The sequence below is a fragment of the Falco peregrinus genome, chromosome 6 (assembly GCF_023634155.1).
Source record: "Falco peregrinus isolate bFalPer1 chromosome 6, bFalPer1.pri, whole genome shotgun sequence".
NCBI classification, from domain to species: domain Eukaryota; kingdom Metazoa; phylum Chordata; class Aves; order Falconiformes; family Falconidae; genus Falco; species Falco peregrinus.
The window spans coordinates 81,515,301-81,537,483 of NC_073726.1; the positions used below are offsets into that span (position 1 = coordinate 81,515,301).

General features: G+C 38.4%; 1 protein-coding gene across 1 annotated transcript in view; it reads right to left on the bottom strand.

Moving 5' to 3' along the window:
* The window catches only part of LOC101911269 (potassium voltage-gated channel subfamily KQT member 1-like), a 510,981-nt gene that overhangs the window by 218,469 nt on the left and 270,329 nt on the right, over nt 1-22,183 (bottom strand). Inside the window, exons 13-15 of the mRNA XM_055809352.1 lie at nt 6,623-6,698; nt 2,907-3,001; nt 1,891-1,931 (exon numbers count right to left, since the gene is read on the bottom strand). Coding sequence (XP_055665327.1) covers nt 1,891-1,931; nt 2,907-3,001; nt 6,623-6,698 — 212 coding nt within the window. The remainder of the gene's footprint in view (nt 1-1,890; nt 1,932-2,906; nt 3,002-6,622; nt 6,699-22,183) is intronic.

Sequence of the window (22,183 nt, forward strand, 5' to 3'; positions counted from 1 at the left end):
ACTCTTTAACAATTGAACACCTTGAACGCTTGTTCAAACCCACAGACACACCTAAGATCCTCCCGATAGTTGCTACGACCCTTTTGACCCAGACTTGGTGAAACTAAACTTCATTAACATCTTCAGCTTCCCAAACTTCTCAGAACACTATTTCAAAATTAACTTCTTTGCATCCAGCACTTCAAATTACTCCTCACCTCTGAAACAAGAAGCTCTTTCATAAAAAGTGCCTCTAACACTAGTCTTTTTGAGCACAAATTACAGTTCTAACTTGGTAAAGATACATTTGAAATAAAATAATACATTCTTGGAGGTAAACAAAGTTTTTCCATAAATTTAGCTTGCACAATATGGAATGGTTTCCCAAGCATAAATATTTATAGATGTATTCAAGCTGATAGATTCTTTTCCTGTGGTCCAAAACCAGCTCAGCTACAGGCAAAAAGGATTGTACTACTGAATCTTCTGCAGTATCAAATGTTAAAAATGTGTTTTGAGAGATGCTCCTCATTCTGATAGTATAAACCATTTTTACCATTGATACATCATTTTTTAAAGGCTCTGAAATAATTTTGGCACCCTCAGTTACATGTAGGCAATTTTACAATTCAAATTCTAAATTTACAATTGCCTAAAATTACTCTTTGAGCAATGAGTGCTCAAAGTCACTTGGGGTATAGGAATTCGGTTCCTAAATCACTTTTGAGCTTGTAGGGACAGAGAATGAGATGGAGCCTCTGGAAATTTGAAGTAAATTTCTTGCAATAAAAAATAAATACTTCTTTCAGTTCTTTCCATACAAGTGCTCAGGTTTCTGATCTCCACGATTCTTACCACAAGGTTTTCCCAGAAAATCACCTCTGTGCATGGCCGGGGACTTCCCTCCAGCTTAAATGTGTATGTGGCCAGTTCACAAATATTTGTTCTTCTGCTTGCACTGTCCTTTCCCTTAGATTTTTTTATTTTTTTTTTTGCCTCACAGGTAATTACTCCCCTTGCAGAATTAACAGATAACCCTTTCCAGCCCTTTGTTTTGCTAGGTTAAAAAGAGCAAATTTCTGTTTCCCACTCATAGAGTAGATTCTCCTTTTCCCTAGTCATCCTAGTATTTCTACCCTGTTTTTTTGTTGCAGCATCTTTCCTAAAGATGTGGAAGCAAATTTTTGCACAATGTGCCACATAAAGCCTTATCTGAGTTGTGTGCATAGACATGTATACTTCCTTCCTTATATGTCTCAAAAATCTCTCTCCTGATCCTAAGATCAGACTTATTTTTTTCATGGGTATATCACAGCATTTTCTTATATTCAGTTGGTATTTGCTTACAATTAATTAGTGGACCAAGCCTTTTTTTTTTTCAGACATGCCAGACAGACGGTTCACCACTATTATCATGTAGGATATTTTTTTATTACTTTCCCTGTGTCTGAGCTCGCACTTTTTATGACTGAATTTCATACCGCTTCTATCACTTTAGCTTTCAAGGCTACACCAGTTCTTCCTGAATGATACCATTGATCTTTTGAGCTTTCCAAAACTGAAATCCATAGACTGTTCAGAAAGGAAGAAATCTTTTCAAGTGGAACCAACATATATTCTAAGCACAGAACAAAGGGTTTAGAAAGAATATTTTTGTGGAAAAAATTCCAGCAATATGTTTCCAACTCCTTGTGCACAGATACACATTTTTAACACTTATTCTTAATTTCCATTTACTCCACTACCATCTGAATGCAAGGTATTTATCTTTCCACAGTCGTTCCAGGGCTTATTGATGGAATTATATATTCATGCATAATTGGCTGGATAATAAATCCATATTACCATAGCCATAGGTATTTTCACAAAGATATGAAGCTAATAATTTTTCATAAAATGCAGACACTATACCTGGGAGGAAAAGGCCTGGCTTTCCCAAGGAATGGTCCAATCTGAAAAGCAGAGAATTACCAGCAGTGCAATTACAAGCAACTTTGTTGCTAGGAAAAGCATAGGAGCATGATTTACATGAGAATTTACAGTAGCTTGGATAGGAGCATAATTTACATGAGAATTTACAGTAGCTTTACACCTAAAACAAAGCAAGTAAGAACATGAGTCTAGCATGATTCTCTGCACACACAGTCCAAAATCAAACCAAATTCTTATTTTCATGCATACTAATACTCTATTTCTAGACTTTCATGTTGTAACTAAAACATAGTTCCTCTGTGTCATCTGTAATCTAATAACAAAGACTATACAAACAGAATGGCTCAATAACATTTGCAACTATTCCTTGAATCTCATGCAGGCAGATTTAATATCTATATATGTTGACACAGTAGATTCCATTCAATAGGAATTTTTTTTTTCTTCATTTTGTTAAGGGCCAGAGGAGTTCAGTCTGGTGTCCTAGTCAGCAGTGTTAATTTGTAAAGAGAAAAGCACTCTGTGTTGAAACATAAGAGAATAGTTTTGTGGCAAAATATTTCAGCTGTGATCCCCAAACTCAGAGAAAGCATGTGCATGGAGGAATGTGGGAAGGGAAAAGTTCCAGATGGAGAGGGGAGCACAAGCAAACCAGATTTCTCTCAGTACTGGAGAATCACAAAGAGGGGACAGAAAGGTAAATTATTATTTGAATTATTTTCCTTTTCTAAGACAGGGCAGAAAAGCTCAATTCATACTATAAACTTCACAGCATGCACCTTAAATTCTTTTACTTTCACGGAGAGGAAGATAAAGGATAATTGCAAACTTGGTCATAAAAAGGGTTAAAAATGACTCCAAGTTAAATCCTCTAGATATTGTGCTCCCTGTTGTGCTTGCAATTTTGGACAATTACTGTTCATTAAGTATACATCTCTCCTAAAGCCAGCTGGCACTAGAGAAAGCAAATATTTCATGAGGTAGAGAGGGCCTACCTTCTTTGAAGTTCTTTTATCCGGACCATCATATTGAGGTGTCCTTGTGAGTACTGTTCAATCACATCGCGTACGTCATACGGTTTCCGAGCTTGCTGTGAAAGGAGTCATACATAAGATTGAAAGGTAAGTACAGTTTAAATTTGATTCTGATTTCACACAGGCCTTCATTCTATTTTTTATCTTCCAGAAGTTATTTGCTTGCCATTTTGCAACCGTTGTTGTAATGAATAAAAAATATATAGGCATTGTAGAAGTGCATATTTATTGTGCAGATGGGGCCAAGCGATTCTCATTCCTGTCAGTCAGAGTCGTGTCTTCACGTTACTCCATACTGAGCAAAATATTAGACTTTCAAAATGTATTTAAAAAGCACAAAACCAAGATATATAGTTTATCTAAGACTATCACGTGTGATATCTCTTGGCTCATTCCAAAACCATATGTTAATCATAATGTCAGAGGACTGAACCGCAGAGATAGGCCCAATTCATAACACTTGGACCCAGAATCAAATACTTCTGAAGACTAAATATGGCTGGTGACAGAAATGTTATTGCTTAAGTATCTGGGAAGACAGATGCTTTGTATAAATCTGAAGACTGCTGCACGTAGATTTTGTTTGTACTTCATCTTTAATGGTACCTACAAGGTCAGAAAAAAAGGTGCAATTTAAATAAATGAAAGAGGACAATGCAAGAGATGTAAAAACCTGCCATCTGCCCAGTTTTATTCCCATTCCAATGAGAATCCAGATGCTTCTGCCAAACTCTGGTTTCTTGCTATAAGCACTATAGCAGAATTTTGATACAAGTCTAGGGAATTTGCACAAAGTGATGTGATTATATAAAGCACAGCATGGTAAAATTTTGTCAAATAAAATTAGTGGATGTGTGTGGTGGAGTAAATGCAAATGATAGTCCTTTTGAAAATACCACAACTTTGAAAGCCATATGAACCACTATGGGAAATATGGGGCAAGATGTCTCCTTTTTGGCTCTGACTCAAGAAAAGAAGAAAAAAAAGAAAGGTAAACTGCAAATCTAGTAATTGGAAATTACTGAAAACAGCTCATTAGTCATCTTGTTGTCTCTTTCCACTCTGTCACAGCTTCAGCCAGAGCCATTAGCATGCACCAGTGCACACATGCATTGAACACCTACAGTATGTGCTGGAGTCATGCTTGGAAGGCAGCCATAGGATCCTAGAAATTTCAAATGAAAGCATGGAACTGGAATGGAAACAAATCCTGTGAAATGAATGAAGAAGCAAAAGCTCTTTGTGATAAAATGCCTTCCTTGTGCTCAGCCGTCAGCACTTACCTGCATTATTACTTTCAGAAGTGTTCATGGCTTTGGTAGTGTGCATGCACATTTGTGTGCATTTGTGAGAAGAGATACTTTGCGGGGGAGGGAGGTTTCAGCTTTCAGTTTATCATCTTTTTTTTTTTTTTTTTTTTTTTGCCTTGCCCAGCTTCACATTTTGCAGACGCTGACACATCACTATTTCTGGCCAGAAAAGCAGCCTATTGTCTTCACCCAAAGAAACAGTGCCAGTATCACTCTTTAGATTGACTAGCAGGGGTGCTTTGAGAGCATTTTGGCTAAATCCTCTGTCCTTTCCTTTGGACACTCTATTTAAACACGATGCATGGCGCAGAGCCTAGATGTGCTGGGGATTTTTCTCCACCTCCCTCTCCTCTCCCCCATGGGCTACTATGTGCATAATTAATTCTACTCATTCCCAATGAATTTCCTTTTCTCCTTCAAAAGAAGTCCTCTATCTGTTACCCCTTTTACCAAATCATCAGCTCCCCATTCTATAGTTGCAAAGTACTGTACACAGCAGTCTGCCTGAGTTGTCTCTAAAGCATAGCAAAAAAATCCTTCCAACTTTCATCATTTTTTTCTCCTCTTTTCCCATAAAGCATTACATCTGATGATCTTCTGTCCTGCCAAACTTTGGTGCACTGTTTTGTCATGTTTTTATTAGGAAATGTTAGTACAATACAACTTAAGGCAGGAGATAATGGGCTTCCAGGGAGGTTTGATAAATGCAGGACTCAAAGAACTTCTTTAACTTTCATTCTGTCCATTCTGTCCATAATCCCAAATCCTGGCCATTTGGGCTCAGAATTCTACATCCAGCATGCTTACAACTCCTAATGCAAAACCTGAAATAATATTACCTGACTTTGAACTTCCAAAATCTCATTAACATGGAGAGTCCTACAAGCTATATTTCACAGCCCCAAGAAAGAACAAAACAGAAGATAATGCCTTTTTCTTCTTCCCTATCACTAACAGTAACTTGCAGAATCCTCTCCATAGATGGATCAAGTTAAGTTTTTAAGGTTGGCTATGACAGCTATTGGCTGACAGCTCCAGAATATTAGGTCTCTGGTGGCTTGAAATATCCTCATTTTTATTACCATTTATATACTGATTTGATTTTCCAGGAATGATGTCTTTAATTTTCTTCCTTTTCTTCTTCTTCTTCTTTTTTTTTTTTTTTTTTTTTTTTTTTTTTTCAGATTTCCCATAGTGTTTATCACTCTGGTGTATTTACAATATAATCCTTCTCTCTTTTTGTTGGCTGAGTTTAAAAATGACTTCACCTAGTCTTCTTTCATAAGGTAAGGTCATCTACAGATACATTTCTGCATGAGCTTGGGAAATGTATGTGCTATTCTATCTGCCCTAGTTCAGTCTTCTGAGTGCTGTGATCTTATCTCAAGACTTCTACCTCTTGCAATTAAGTACTCAGCTCTGATCAAACTTGCTTGAAATTCAGGTTCTTTTTTAATGTTTTTAAAACCTCTTCAAAAATATTATGAGAGTTGATTAACTTGCAGTGGACCCTCTTGGACAAAAAAGCACGATCCTCCAGATGCAAATAACAGGGGCTTTGAAAATCAGGCCAAAAGTTAATTATTCATTTCCATGGCATTGCCAGCATATGGGTGATGAGAATGACGATACCAGAACCCCATTCCAAAAAATTTTATCATAATGGGCTTTAGTAAACAGGCAAAATAAGACAGTTTGTCCAGTGCACCACATTTAGTTTGAGCACTTTGTAACCTGATTGAGAAATTTAACTTAAGACTTCATAAAGACAGTAAATTTCCAGAGGGTAGGTGCTCCATAATTTTATAAAATATAGCCTCTCTGTGATGTTCCATTCTGGGAAAAAAATATGGAAATGTAGGCCACAAATGTGAAAGCAACTTTACACAGCACAGTGCTCATGAGTAAAGCCTGTTGATGTCAGCCATACATAGCACGCAGTTAGAACATTCTCTAACCAGTTGTTAGATTATCATTATAAACAGTAACAGTGTTCTAGCAGACACTACAAGAGTCTTTTCTTCAACTCTACTAGATAGGTAAGTAGTTTATATGTTGGTCACTACAGTAAAACAAACAAATAAACAGAATCCCAAGAAAACAAATACAGTAAGAAAGAGAAGTGAAAAATAACTGTACTGACTGCACAAATCTAGAAGGTTTTCATATCGTACTGTACCCATGGGTAGTTGATATTTTTGCCCACACCATGAAAAAATCCACATAGGGCAAATATGAGGCTGAGAGCCTAAACACTACCTTGACTTATTACAACCACATGCACAAAGACAAGTTCACTCTCAGAGCACTTTCAATGTCATATACTTAAGCTTACAAATGGTACTTATGGTTAATGGTGCTGCTTACCTGAAATTTTCTTCTGGCTACAAAATACTGCATTCTCCTGATGACTTTTACAGCTGTTCGATGTGCTTCAGTTAATCTGCCAAGAAAGACAAACATATACACCAGTAGGGAAAAAAGAAAAAAAAAAAAAAAGGGCAGGAAAAAATCTTAATGGGAGATGCTGACTGTAAGCACCAAAATCTACAAATGTTTTATGTCTGTCATGCAACATTGCAGCATAACACAGTGTGTGCATGTATATTTTGTCCTGTTGCTTTACTCTCTTGTATATTGTGGGTCTAAGTATAAAAACCTGATAAGTGAGACAATGAAAGCAGGTGTACAAAGATAATACATGTGGAGGGGATTAGACAGGATTACTGTCAATGCACACAACTGGCATCAGTTTGAAGAATGTGAAAAGTTTTCAGAACCATGACTGCATTCCCTATTTTGCATTTATTGAGTGGTTTGACCATGAGCTCCATTGCACAGAAATTAAGCCCTTTAAAAGATAATTTGAATTCTCTAGGAAGGAAGAAAAATTGAAGTATCACATCTAAAAAAGAATAAAGTCAACACAACACACCCTTTCAGCACACTTGTGTGTGTGTGCCCATGTGGCTGTCTGTATTGGTACTCAAACACAGGACTGCGCATATTATAACTTAGCAATATCATTCCACCCAGTGGATATTGTATTTGCAGAACATTAATTGTGCCACCTGGCTGGCAATTAATTACCACACCCCCTTATTTACGATGAATTTTGGAGGTGTAGAGAGGAGAAGCAGGAATACGGTAATTACAAGAACAAGTATTTTATTTAAGGACTGACTCCCTCTCCATGGACTGCTTCATTCATTCAAAATGAGTGAAATAAAGAAAACAAACTTTTCCTTCCAAGGAAGCCGCACTGTCAGGAAATCTATGTTCTATGCAGACATCATCTTTGACATGTGATGATAACCCTAGGAAAGCTTGCCAGCAAGTTCCTCAAGTCTCCTGAAAACACAATCTGCCATCTCTTCCCAGTATATCTGACCGGGGAAAAGGAAGTATTGGCTAGGCCACCTACTTGGATGCCACGGTTTAGAGATAAAGTCTTCAAACAGTGGAGAGATTACAGTGTATTTTTTCAAAGTGAAGTAAATAAAAGCTAAGCAAACAGGGACTGTATTTAAGAACTAGCATAGTTTTTCATTTTTATAATGGCTCTTTGATAAAAAAATGTTTCTGATTGGGTGAGATACCACAAACACAGGAACAAGGTTTTTAAAATAAGCTGTCAGTAGCTTTGTCTTGTTCCTTCTATTTCAAGTCCCAGTTTAATATTAAACACATGCACAAATATGTGTGAAACTCGGGTGTCTATACCACATATATCTTCACGCTTCATATATCTATGTATAATAAGGCACATATCCATATATATATATACTCATACATGCAAACACACAGAAGACAATGCAGAGTGAGCACAATTCAAGAACCATCACTGCTGTATACCATCAACAGCATTGCTAAGTACGAATCTTTGCATTTGTGTAAGCCTATCAAAGGGATTTCAGAAGTGTCACTGACGGACTACCAGTAGTTTAGCCTACAGGACCTTTATTATGGTGAAAGAAAAGCTCTCAGCTTGACACTCAGGGCCCCAGCTGAGCTCCTGTGGCTGGTGACTAGAATGGAGACAACATTCCTCTTGTAAATGGCACTTACTTGATAGAGAAATCTCTGTCTGTCAGTCCATACAAGTTATATACATACATATATATACATATATAGATAACCAGAAAATTATCACAATTTAAGGTTTAGGGTTTAGCCTACCTCCTTTGTGTACCAGTTAAGATAAAAGCTTGAAATTATCCCCTAGCTTTAAATGATGTGAGACTTCATATACATACTTAAGAGTTGTCTTTTTGCTAGGGTAATCCGTATGAGATTGTTGATGCATTGTTTAAACAGCCTCAAATAGATAAACTTAAAGAAGTCAGAGATGGAAACAAACCAAGGCAGTAATTTCGTCCTAATTCCCCTCCTTCGGCAGCAATCAGGGGTACAGAACTTTTTCCAATGTGTTATCAAGTTTAAGCATCCAAAACCATGAGACTGACTCTTGGAATCTGATGCACAGTTGAACAGGCCTCATTTTTAGGGAGAAAAGTTAATTATTTGTGAAATACAGCAAAGAAAATCACCCGACTATAATCCAAAAGCACTTGATACCAACCTGTTCGAACTGGAAAATTTCACACCAATCTCATGGGGAACCATTTTTGAAAAAAAGTAACTTACAGTTCAGATTTGATGGTCACTAGTATTAAACTGAGGGACAAAAATACATGAAACCTGGATTTAATGGAAAAAAGACAGCATGAAAAGGTGCAAATCCACAGACTCAGATATGTGCCACAATATATCCATAGAGTAGCATAGAAGCTCTAGATGTCAGAAAGGAGTTCTGTATGAGTTAAACTGCCCTGCCCTGGGTAGTAAGCAGAGCTGTCCTCCTGATGGGAGGTGGAGGGGAGGGGGTGTGTGTGTGGCAGTGTGGCTGACTGTGATCCTAAACATTTTTGGAGATTTTAGCTGATTTTCATAGTTTCCTAGCACTGATGTCCAGAATGGATAATTACAGCTATTACTGGCCAGGTTACATTTATCCCTGTATTTATCCCAATACATTTATCCTGCTAAGCCTTATATTTTAGTCCAAAACCTTGGATTAGGCAAAATCTTTTCAGCCTTGAGGGTGTCAGTGTGTTACTTGCTGTAAGCATACAACAGGAGAGAACAAAAGGCCAGAGATGCTTTAGGTCATGCTTTAGTAATGCTCAATAGCAATACAACAGTGTTTGCAGTGAATCTCCTAGATATTTTGAAATATGCAACTCATGAAAGAGCAACCCGGGGGGTGGGGTGGGTGGGTGGGTGACAGGCACCATACTTGCACACTCTTTCTAGGTGGCATTTTCTACCGACGGAAGACAGAAATGGACAAATCTTCACGGGTATTAATGGCACCTAACTCCCATGGAGGTGAAGATTTAACTATTTTCATAGCTCTAGCTCCCAAATGAAGTCAGTAGGACCTGAGCGCTTGCTTTAAGTAGGCATATGGGTGGGTGGGTTGGTGACCAAACCTCTGCCCCTATGAAAGCAGCCACGTCCTGCCTCTGTGCAGCAGAGGGCAGTGACACACACACACTAGGAGATGCTTTCCCGTACCTTAAAAAACATATTTAAATTGTTTGAAAGCTTTACCCATAAACCCAAGCATAAACGCTAGACCTTGTAAAGATGGGGTCCACGCTGAGGTGGGGTGCTGCTGTTGAGTGGGTGTTTTGCCAGCTGACGGGTCAGCACAAAGGACACGGACACCAAGGTAAAGAAGTGAGTTTATCTTTACTTACATTTAAAGCCACAGAATAGTAAGTGAAATAATATAGCAAGAATAAAACAAGACAAGGCAATGCATCTAATCTCTGCTACATGTGGCTAACTGTAGTGGTTAAGAAAGATACATCATTAATTGCCCTAATGCTTTACCATCATCCAGATCTGCAACCACTGGGGAGTCCCGGCTACAGCGAGGATTTGGACAACCTTTCCTGGCAACTGGGAGATCCTATGCGGTGTGTCCTCCCATAGGTGAGGTCTCAAAAGTCGCTGCAAGCAGGTACAGCTTTCATATTGTTGAATAAACAAGCTTACATACCTGGGTTGTTTTTTCTGTATGTTTTGCTCAAAATAATATGATTAGAATTTTATTGACAGACAGTGGCTTACTTTCCCGTCTTTTAACCAAAATAACAGGTAAGATGGTTTTTGTTAAAATCTTCCCCCAAAAGACTGTAAAGGAGAACAAAATTACATTTGGGCAGAAGTGATCAGGGTTTTGGAAAGTTATGAGCACATAAAAAATTAATAAGGGAAGCTTGTAACATCTATAACTATAATGGATACCATGAAATGTCTACTGAAATAACATACACTTGGATCCATAAATGATACTGACATCATCTATAACTATGTCTTCCAGTAGGACCCAAGCCTTGGACCTATTTGCTAAACAGCATGTGTTCTCTGCCTTGCTGTTAAGTGATTGCTCAGCAGAATGCTCACTTTTAAAAGCAGTCAGACCTTTCCTTAATTACAATGAGTCTTTCCTAGTTTGGCTTACGGACTCCTGGGCTGTCATAGCACTGTGGTAGGGCAGGGAAAAGGAGGAGCGGGTGGAGGGCTGGGAACTGGGAACATCTACCTTAACAAGCAGTCCCCACCCCGACCCGATGCTGAGCAACTCTCCAGCAACTATTTTAGAGGGGGAGGGGGAAAGGGGCCCCGCTTTGCTGGCTGACTCGACCTTCCCCTCTGCAGGTTTGGAGTATGCCTGTATGGCTGCAGAGCCTGGTGGGAGGCTGCCTGCCAAGGAGGCTCTGCAGCCCCACGTTTGGTCCTCCGCTCATGGCTCAGAGAGCACTGTGAAAAGTCACTACTTTTAGCTTAAAACACTTGGATGCATTTAAGAATTTTTTTTTTTTTTTTTGGACTGCAGGAAGGCAGTAGCCTAAGCCAAAGAAGCCAAACGTTTTCAGTTGAAAACAATTCAACCAGAGGAGGAAAGAGAAATGATCAAATCCAAAGCAACTCTGGAAACTATCCACAGGGATACTTTTTCTTTTACTTTTATATACCACTCTATGTTTGTTAAAAGCTTGTGTTGGCCAATTCAGACTTACTCTTTTTCTTCTTCTTTTGTATGGAGTCTGATAGCTTTCAGCTTAACGTGCATTGGAACAGCCACAGAGTATTTTAAGTGAAAAACATGCGTGGAAACGGACCGTAAACCCAGGCAAAATTAGAACTATTCCAGGCCATGCTGAGGCACAGCTCAAGTCTCCAAACAAGCCTGTTATCAGTGTGATGTACTTTTTGGTCCAGAAGCATTTTTTAATCATTAGAGTTCGGTGGAGTGTAGAGACAAGGGGCAGGATGTTACTCACGCTCTACTGCAGGATGGCTGCAGATAGTGGAACGTGCATTCCCGGCTGGTTTTCCTGCCGTTTATTCAGGTGTCATGAATTAGAAGAGTTATTCAGTGTAACATAACTACTTTGATCATGAACTGTGGAAAATAAAGGCCACTTCACGAAGGTCAATTATAGCTCTCTGTCCCAATTTGCAAAACTGGTTTGAGGATACACACTTACATTTCTTGGATTACTGCTGAGCTTCATTCATTTGTTATGTTTTGATTGCTTAGCAGGAAAACACATATAAAGTCACACTATGGTAATACTGATCATTGGATAATGTTGCAACTCCTGCCCAGAGTAACATACAGCATCATCTGTTCTGGAGTTGTTCACTTGACATTAGGTTTTAAGCCAGCACAAACAGTGCCTAGGTTAGTGATGGCAACTGAAATGTAAAGCAGTTATTTGAGAAGCACAGCCTTCCATCTGACTTTTTGTTTTCCCATCACATTTGGTTGAGAGTATTCACTTTCAGGCTCTGTTTTTGGGAAAGAACCTTGATTTTCACTCATAACTTTAATTTTTCTCATGTACAGTTATCTCAAATGGTCTGCTTTTTTATTAAGTAAAATATAAAGCAAGCCTTATTTCCAATGAAAGCATTACCAGAATCAATACAAAACAAGAAACAGTGGTGTCACAGGGTCCTTTTTGTCTCCAGATGCATGTAGCACAGGCTACTCATTTTCAGAGGTGAGATTTTTTCATTAATCTGCAGATTCCCACCAGTACTGAAGGGCAATATTTAGCAGGGATGACTATTACCTATATTCAAAAGTAGCTAAACTGTGTAATTATCCCATCATATGGATAGCGTGCAGCAATAAGTTGTTGGGGGAGAAAAAGGGTGGGAAAACAGAAATCATGAAGGACAAAAAATTAGATTCTATTACAGACAGGTGCAGCAGTTAGTCCATATGCATTCACACGCACTATGTGGACCTTCTATTAATGGAGAGAACTGGTGGAGAGATGGTTCTCATCACAAGAACTGTAAAGAAAAGAAGCTTATATAATGTGTTTAAAATACTGAGGGAAGTTACAATATCCAAATGAAAAAAAAATATCTTCCCACCAATAAATGAAAATTAGTATTGCCTTCAGCTAAGCAAAGCCAGACAAAATGCCTTGAGCCTTTTAAACCACTAAAGTTAAGAGAAGGTTGCAGGTTGAATCTGACATGCAAACACCTGGAAATGCCAGGCCATGACTCGGATTCCAGAGCTCATCTCAAGCCAAGAGCAGCAGAGAAGTACAACATAAATATAATTGGAGAGGTTTTCGGTCTTGTAACATTTTATCAAAGCCTTGTGAAGAACAGATACTTCTGGAGAACTTCCACCACTTAAACAATGGAAATCTTATAAGATGTCATTTGCGCTGAGAGAACATTTCAGAAAATGTTGGCACAACTTTAATTTTCCCTTTGTTCTGAATCACAATCCCACTTTAAACCCGCCTCATCTCTATTCTAACCCTATCTTTATCTGAACCTTTTCAAGCCCATGTTTGGCTCAAAACAATAAGTAAATTAGGATTGGCTTCTCCCAAAACAGAGCAGCCTGGAGGCCTATTTGGCTTCACCAAGCTTTGCTGACAGCCTCAATTTATGAAGGGATGCTGCAAATTCTACAAATCCCTCCTCAGCAGGTACAGTCTCAGGCAAAGGCTGCATTCTGGCATGTGGTTGTTTTGCTGAAGACCTTGTGGCATTTGCTATCTCCATCCACCCCCCGCCATACATGCTCTGAATTCATTACAGAATGCAGTTGCCTCTGCTTCTACTTGCCTTTCTAACCTGGCCTTCCCTGAAGGGAATGAGAAAGAAAGCAGATTTCCTGCAGCAGGGCTCCTAGGGATTGAGGCAGGGAAGACAGTGCAGGGACAAAAGAACAACTCTGAGGAGAAACTGTTAGAAGAGGAAGAACTAGGACATCATTTACAGGGAGCAACTGGCAAGACAATATATTGGCAGAGGAAACACAACTGGGTAAAGAAGCAGTGCAGGGTGTTTTCTTGATGTTGCCCATGAACAGAATAAAAAAAGTAGAAAGTTCCTGAAAATAATCAGAGGTAGATGTAACCTGCTCACTGAATGTGATTTAATGAGGAAGAAAACCCCTTGAACTTTGCGTTGTTTTTCTCAACCCTAGACAGTTGGAGTTTTCAGTTACAAGTTTGTTCTGTAATATTACAAAGTGGGTTTATTGAGAAAGTGGGAGAAAAGCTCTGTGTTAGTCTCTTGCTAATTAAAATGCATAATTAAAATGAGTAATTAAGCTTACTACAGAATGCTCTTGTGTCTGGGAGCCCAACTGCCCTTGAACAACAATTCATCTGCTGAACTGTCTCTGAGAACTAAAGTAACCATTGGATATTTTAGTTACATCTTTCCTCTATGTTTTGTTGGCAGCAAAATAAAAAGTGCCTGGTCTCTTTTCTGCCATTTCATTTTTACTATTCTTCCTGCAGTGTCAGAACAAACAAGATGATGTCATAGGGATGTCTTTTCAGTGTGGAAATGCAAACACAAAAAGAATATTTTTTTTCTGAGCAAACAATTTCTAGAAATTGCCACAATATCTTCATGTATTAGCACTGTACCATGACTACTACTCCTCGTCCCAGGATGGGTGAAATGCTCTTGTCTTCATGCCATTTCTCATTTGCTTAGAAAACAGACTCTAGCTACAGCCACCTTCTTGGGAGGTGGACAAATGTTGGCAGAGAATGATGTGCTTTTACCCCACATATTACAAGTCACCAGTCCTAGCAGATAAAGGTATTAATTCACTTCTCTCTCCTTAAGACTTGGTCTTCATCATTTCACCTTTTAAAAAATGTCAAAAGAAGTGAATGCCTAGCTAGGAAAAGGCACCGCAGAGACAGTCACCACCAAACCCAAACAACCTCCCAGCAGAGGAGATGCCTTTCTGGAATCCGAATATCCTTCCCAGTGGTGCAGTGGGAACTAGAATGGTACAGCCTTTTTCCATGGGCTCTGGTTTGCTCACTTTAAAAAATGCCACAACACAAATTAATGAACTTTAAGACTTCATTTTCCTCTTCACTGTATTCAGCATTTATGGGAACAACGTGGTGTTGTTAATATACACCAATGACTGAGCGCTGTATTTATGCCTCAATGATTTTCTGTCATGAGAATATAATGCCTGGCAAAGACTGATTCTCTGAAATACCAGTTTGTTTGGGGTCATTAATCTTAATTCCTATCTTGCCTGAATAGGAACTGGATAACAGTCAAGTCAGGGAATAGTTCTGAGAATTAAAACTTCAATAGCTTTTGGGCTGCCCCAGGCTTTACAATTCTTTTTAAAAATAAGTAATTAATTAATCTGCACCAAGTACTAGGGAGAGACCCTGTGGAATTGAGCAAAACGCTTCTTGTGGTTTTAAGAAACAAAAAACAGTGGCTTTTGGCAGGATCTTTCCTTAGTAGCTCTTGTGATTTAGTAGTTTCAGCAGGGGCTATGGAAACACAAGTCCTGGGTTCTTGAATTGATTGATTGAACTGGCCTCTGTCTCTCTGGGTGATCTTGTACGAGTCCTCTTACCTGGCTGTGCTCAGTGTATGTGTCTGTAAAGTACGTGTAAAAACTAAGCCATGGAGGTGTCATGTGGCTTAGTTCACTGAGGATTTTAAGGCAATTAGAGGTTCCAAATGAACACATATTTTATTTATAGAATGACTGAAGAGAAAAAAGAGTAGTGACAATATGTTTCTCCTTTAATGATGATAAGGAACTAGAGAGACTGATCTGCAGGCTTGGGATGAACATCCATGTCACTGCCCCCTAAGCAGAGGCTATTTCCCAAAGCATTCTCCCCCTCCACCTTCACAACTTCTGCTCCTCCTCTCCTGAGCACCTGAGCAATCTGTTTGGGATTTAGCTCCCCGTTCGCCAGATGCTCAGCAATGCAAGACATCCACAGCATCTGAAGGCAAACAGGACCATTAGATCATGAATGTGACCTGCTCAACAGTACAGGGGATTGCATTTCACACAGCTGCCCTTGCCCTGAGCCAAAAACCTTGTGTAGAACTAAAGTAACTTTCCAGAAAGGCATCTGGCCTTGATATAAAGACCTTTATATACTGTTAAAAAGTGCCTTATTTTTTGTTTAAATTTGTCAGTATTCAGCTTCTAGGATCCTCACTCCAACTGGAGTAGCAGCAATTTTACCCTTTTCCAGCACTGTCTTTCTCCCAGGAACCTTCAGCAGTGCCAGATGTACTGCCTCTGGCCTGGCAGGGAGACCAGGAACTGGTGCAGGGAAGAGAGAACACTGCTCTCTGGGCAATTACAAGGAAAGACTGAAATCCTAAAACATTTTTATCATTATTTTTCTGCCTGTGGTTTAATTCGTGAAATGCTTAGACTGGCAGGAATGGAGTATGAATGGGAAGGTCTTTGTGTGGAAGCGTCAGAAAAGGAAAAACAGCACAAAACCAAAAAGCCCTATGGGGATGGCAAGTGGTTGTGGGAACTAGACCATCAACATCACAGCACATTTATGAGCAGCTTTTGAAGATACCCAGTTCAGGAAAACAAAGGAACAGGTATAGTCAGGCACTGCCTCTACCTAGACTGGAAAAGGACTCCAGCCACTAAGAGGTGATTGTGGGAAAACACGGAACAGGGCTGGAGTCTTAAGACACCATAATAAGGGGACAAAGTACAGAGAAGAAGTTCTAATGATTCCCAGGTGTGGGAGAGCACAGAGATGTAAAAAATCCTCGTCACCATCAGCTCCCAAAACCGAAATGTTCAGTGGCACCTGGTTGCCATCCTGAGGAGATGCCAGCAGACACCATAGACTCAGTAGAGCATTACTTGGCCCTCCACGCAATTGCAAGAAGTCCTGGGCAGCCCACCTGGATCCGTGCAGCTGGGATACAGGCTTGGTGGGGGGCCTGCTTGGGTACACACATCTTTGTATTTGTACGTGCATGAGAATGACAGTGTGACTCACCGAAACTAGCCATTTTAAAATAAAATCACCTTAATATCTTGCATTTTTTACTATACAATAACCAGTTGATACCAGCAGAAAAGATTCATGAAAGCTAGCTGTAAAACTGACTTACTGCCTGATCGTCTTCAAAATTGCCTTTCAGAGGTCTTGTCAAAAGCACATATATTCTCACAATGGCCTTGCAAACTCCCATCACCAAGTCACAGCCCACTCTTGAATTCCAACACCAGTTTCTACAAACCCACATGCCAAGAGAATATCACATTGCCATTAAAGGAACGAGTATTTCAAAACCAGGAAAAGATCATAATCTTTCTTTTTCCTAAAATTTAAGTGTTCCTAAATATTTTGCAGACCACAGTGATCATACTCACAGAACCTCACAGGGAACTTTGTGTAGCCACAGACACTATTTTTCTACTCTGTTTTTCACGTACAAACACACATAAAAATCTTAAAAGGCTTCACTTGACTGATACTGAAAATATGCAGTGCTTATCAATAGTTCACTACAAAAATAAATATCTTGCTAAAAGTTGCAAGCATTGCAAGCAAAACTATCACTGAAACCAGAAGTTTTGCTGAGCTACTTATTTCAAGACATTTCATTTGCTCATTGAGAAACTACCTTCTGTTCAAAAATCGTGCATTTTTTCTTCACCTTCAGGAAAAGATGGTATGTCTTGGCATTTTTTTTCCTGGCAGATCTTCAGCTCAGCCAGTGGATGAACAAAGGGCAAGTGTTCATATACCAATTTCTTGTGACTTACTATTAAAGAACAGGAAAAATTATTTTTTTTTTTAAAGTGAGGAAATCTGTGTCTTCGTGCTCTAGGGAATTCTGATTTTCCTGTCTTTGTTTCCATCCTAACTCACAGGAAAAATATTTTAAGAGTAATTATGAAACAAAAGATTCTGAAAACATTTGAGACGAAAATGATAATATGTTTCACTTTGTCCCATTTCAATACAAATTTGCTTCCAAAAAGGAAATATTTTATCTTCTTATAAAGTTAATGCATTTTATCTGGTTTATGCCCTTTCCTCTCCCAGTAACTGGGACTCTGCCCTGAAAACATATACTCTGCACTGCATCATCTGGTGCAGAATGAAGACCACATGCCTTAGAGAAGATGTAAACCAGTTTACAGGATACTGTTAAAGAATGGCCCATCCATGCTATGAATCCTATGAAACAGCAGACCATGCTGGGCAGATCCAGTTCAAATGTTGGTACAGACTTTGACAATTTTCCACTAAACGTGTTCTGAACTGTGTCTGCATCAAATTAATTTTGTTTTAACTCCTGTTACAAAATCAAATTAATAAGACTTCCTTCCATCCACAAAGTTTTCTCATGGAGAAATTAAAATGTGAAGATTTTTTTTTTCCATTTGGAAGATTATCAGCTCTGTTTTCACTGAAAGTTATTAGCAAATCAAGATCTGATAGAAGCAAAAGATATCCATATAGTATTGAGTACATATGAGGTGATCTAATAAACAGGATAATAGCTATTAGCATCAGTGCTTCAAAGTCTCAACCTTTTGAATTTTGATTTTTTTGTGGGTTTGGTTTGATTTTTTTCAATTGGGCCTTGAGGACACCAGTACTGCAGTACACCGGTACATCAAGTGTTTCTAAATAATTATGCACTCATTTAGTTGGCTAACCTGAATTGCTGTAATTAGAACACTTAATACAAGCAATTAATTATGTCAGCAATGCTGAAGGCTGTTTTTAAGATGTAGATACAGAAATATGTTGAAACAAACAAACAGAAAAACCCCACCAAAACCCCACCCAAACAAAACCAAAGGGATCTTTATTTCTTTAAACATATTTCCACTGACTGTCCTCCGACAACAATCTGAGAACTCCTCTGGGAAGTTCTGTGTAAGTATTGAATGAAAACTGTGAACAATGGTATCAAGCCTCCCATTGAAGTGGATTTTATTTTTTTATGAAGGATCAGCCATATAGATGTTGCCTCAAATTAGCTTTATCTTGCCCTTGAGCAACTGGCTTTATTCTGCATCTGAAGCATCTTACTACAGAGACAGGCAGCAGCTGAAGTATTCATGTACTCAAGTCCAAAATTTCAGTGCTAAAAATGTGAAATGTCAGGACCATCTGTCCATTTGAAGCTGAAATAAGGACATTTCTTCTATTCCAATATGCTTCTGCTATACAGAAGTTTCCCAGTATCCTTCCATCCTCCAACAAATCCTCATAATATTGAACTGGTTTGATAATGAATTACAGGCTTAGTTTTCTAAAAGGTCATACACCTATAAAATTCAACTCTATTCCAAAGGAGCCTGACACATTTTATCTTTTAGCTTGGAAATTATGCAAAAAGAAATTATGCAAAATCTGAGGTTTGGCATGAATTTGAAGCAAAACCACTTGAAACACTGCAATTCAAAGTGAATTTACTTTCATAATTTCAGTTTGCCCAAACCTGAAACTCAAAGCAAACCTCAGGGCAGAAGTGTAAACCAGAACAGATAGAAATCAACAAACGTTTACACAACACTCCATAAATCAAAGATACTGAATTTCACAGGACATGAAGCAGAGGCTGACGAACCAGGAATCAGACAGGAACATTTTTTGAACACAATCTACTTTGTTCACGTTTAACAAAACAACAGTTCATCTCTCCTATCACCAACCTTCTCAACCATGAAGCCCCACTAATCTCAAGTTTTAAGCTTCTCTCCCCATCTCAAAATTCATATTATCATCACTTCAATCTTTCTCAAATTTTCAAGCCTCATGCTGTGAGAATTATAGAAGAATAAAGCCATTTTATACTACCTCAAAACTTCTTTAATTTTGTTCTCAGTAGAACAATCACATGCATCTAACAACCTGGTGAACCAGTTGAGTCTAAGTGATATCTGATAATTTCCCTGAGTTATGTAGTGTCACAAGTGATAATCAACCTGATACCATCACTTATCTGAAGCAAAATACCTTTCTTCATGGGAACAGATCCAGTCAAATCATTCATAAATACCAATGTGGGGGTCTTTTTCAGTTTGGTTTTTTTTTTTTAATGTGGCAATTTTTGGTCAAGGAGATGAACAGTTTCAAGCACAGAGTCTTTAAAGCTGCTCTTTCTCTCACAGAGAGAGCACTTGTCTTGTATTCCCAGCGCATTGGGGGAAACATTCAGATTTGATCCACAGCACAACATAGTCTATTCCACCCCTGGGTACCAAACCTGGCCACATATACCTCAACAGCAGACACTCCTCAGGCCTCTTAACTTGTACAGACTACAGCAGAGAGCTAAGGACAGAATAAAGAACTAACTTCTAGTGTTCTGAAAGATTAATGGAAAATAAGAAAACAGCTCTTCAAAACCAGCATCCATACCCATTTGTATGTTAGGATACACCTATGCTACATCTGTTATTAGCTCCTATGCATTCTTATGCTAAAAAACATTTATGACATAATGAGCAATATTTTGCTCAGGACATTTACTAGAATTTAATTACATATTTTCAATGCACCATTAATTTTATAAAATAACATGAGTGAGCACAAACTATTTGCAAATTCAGAATGTAAGGAACTGGGATATAGCGGGGAAACCATTCACAGAACTGTGAAGGATTATTTTTATTTAACAAACCCGCACATAAAATACCCAAAATAGTCACTCACACACACACACACACACACACACACACATTTAATCTATCAGGAAACACATTTTTAATTTTGTGAAAAAAATGAAAAAATGTTCATTTTCATTCAAACCAAACAATATTTTTTTCAAACATTTGGATCAGAAGATGCAATGGGAAAAAACCCCACCAATTTTCAGCTGAGCTCTGGTGGAAATACGAAGTCAAATGTGTATCATACAGAGTCATACCAGCATCACCAAATCCAGTTTCTATTAAGCAAATGCAAATTAACCATTAATCTAAATTATGTGATAAATTGTCTGTGACACTCTTTAAATCAAGACTGCAGCATCCTGTTGAAGACTCTATTCCTGGCTGACCAGAGTGCAGCTCCAGTCTATGTTATGTCAAGACCTGAGATGGTCTAAAAAAATAAAAAGCTTTCAAACATTGAGCTTATGAACACAGTGTGGAGATGTTTCCTTCTGGCTTAGAGACTCCGAAGGAATTCATGTCTGCCTGACTTGAGGGAAGTTTTCAGAAATGGAAGTTTTCAGAAAGCTGCAGTGAAGACTGTTATTTCTGTCCAAAGCAACTCCCACCAACTCATGTTTCTATATGAAGCATCCTGGGGACACACCTATTACAGACTATGGAGACTCTTGAAAAGTCTTTTTACATTTTTGAGGTACTAAAAATGCACAGGAGGTTTAAAATAATACAGTATTTCTGCATATTGTTTTTCAAATATCTCAGGTTGCATTTGGGAACTGCAGTTTTTCATTCCCAGCAGCCATAGCATTAAAACCTGAAAGTGTTTATGCACCTACACACCTCTCCTACACCTTCAAAAATAGCTTTTTAATGGAAGTGCCTAGAGAAGGGGGAACTAGCTAACTTCCCAAATGACTGATAAGAAATACCTGCAAAGGCTAAGATCTGATCAGAATTAATGAAGGGTTTGATTCTGTAAACCCACATCTAAGTAATGCTGTACAGGAGTTATTTCACTGAACCACATGGGCTGCAGACAGGTATCAAGTTTAAGGTTAAGGTTAAATTAAGGTTTGCAAAATGGTACCTTAAGTATGCAACATAACAGTGGTGTTGAGGGAACATTCTTCAATTATTTATCCTCTATATTTGCATGTCTGTAAAGTGGGACAAATGTTGTCAACAATGTATGATGTCAGCAACACATGCTGCTTTGTCACGCCTCAGCTGCCAAACATAGATAAAGCTGATCCTGTACCCACGTAAGGACTGCAGACTCTTTCGAGCAGTAATAGGCAGCTGGCATCATCCTACAGGATTCTTACTGCTCCACTTTATCAGCTGTAACTTGCTGATCTATATTACATATATTAATTTTATTCACAAGAAAACTGGACATTTTGGAGATATACATACATGGGTATAAATACACTTAATACACTTCCATGAATTAAACTCTTTTGTAACTTTCTGAGAATCATTAAACACACATTAAAGTATATGTATAGTTCTAGGTTGTGAGCATAAATATGGAAAAATACAAACCTGATTTATACAATCAGAATAATCTCAACAGTGATTTAGCTGTAGTTTTAATAGCATGAAAATGACTAATTTAAGTTCAAGAGTAATTTAGTTTTGACTGACTTGGCAATCCTTTGTTCTCTGGGTCATGTAAGTGTTGAGTAAATTATAAACCTGTATTTCTATCCTGAGGTCAAGAGACTTCAGAGCTGATTTGATATATTGGTCTCCTGGAAAGTTCTTCCAAGGCCAGTACCCCCTAAACTGTGTTTATGAGTTGACTGCATTAATAACTAATAGAGTCATATAATATTAGCAGATGTGAAATTAACCCTTTCATAGAAGAGTATGCTCAAATGCAGGATTTTTAAATG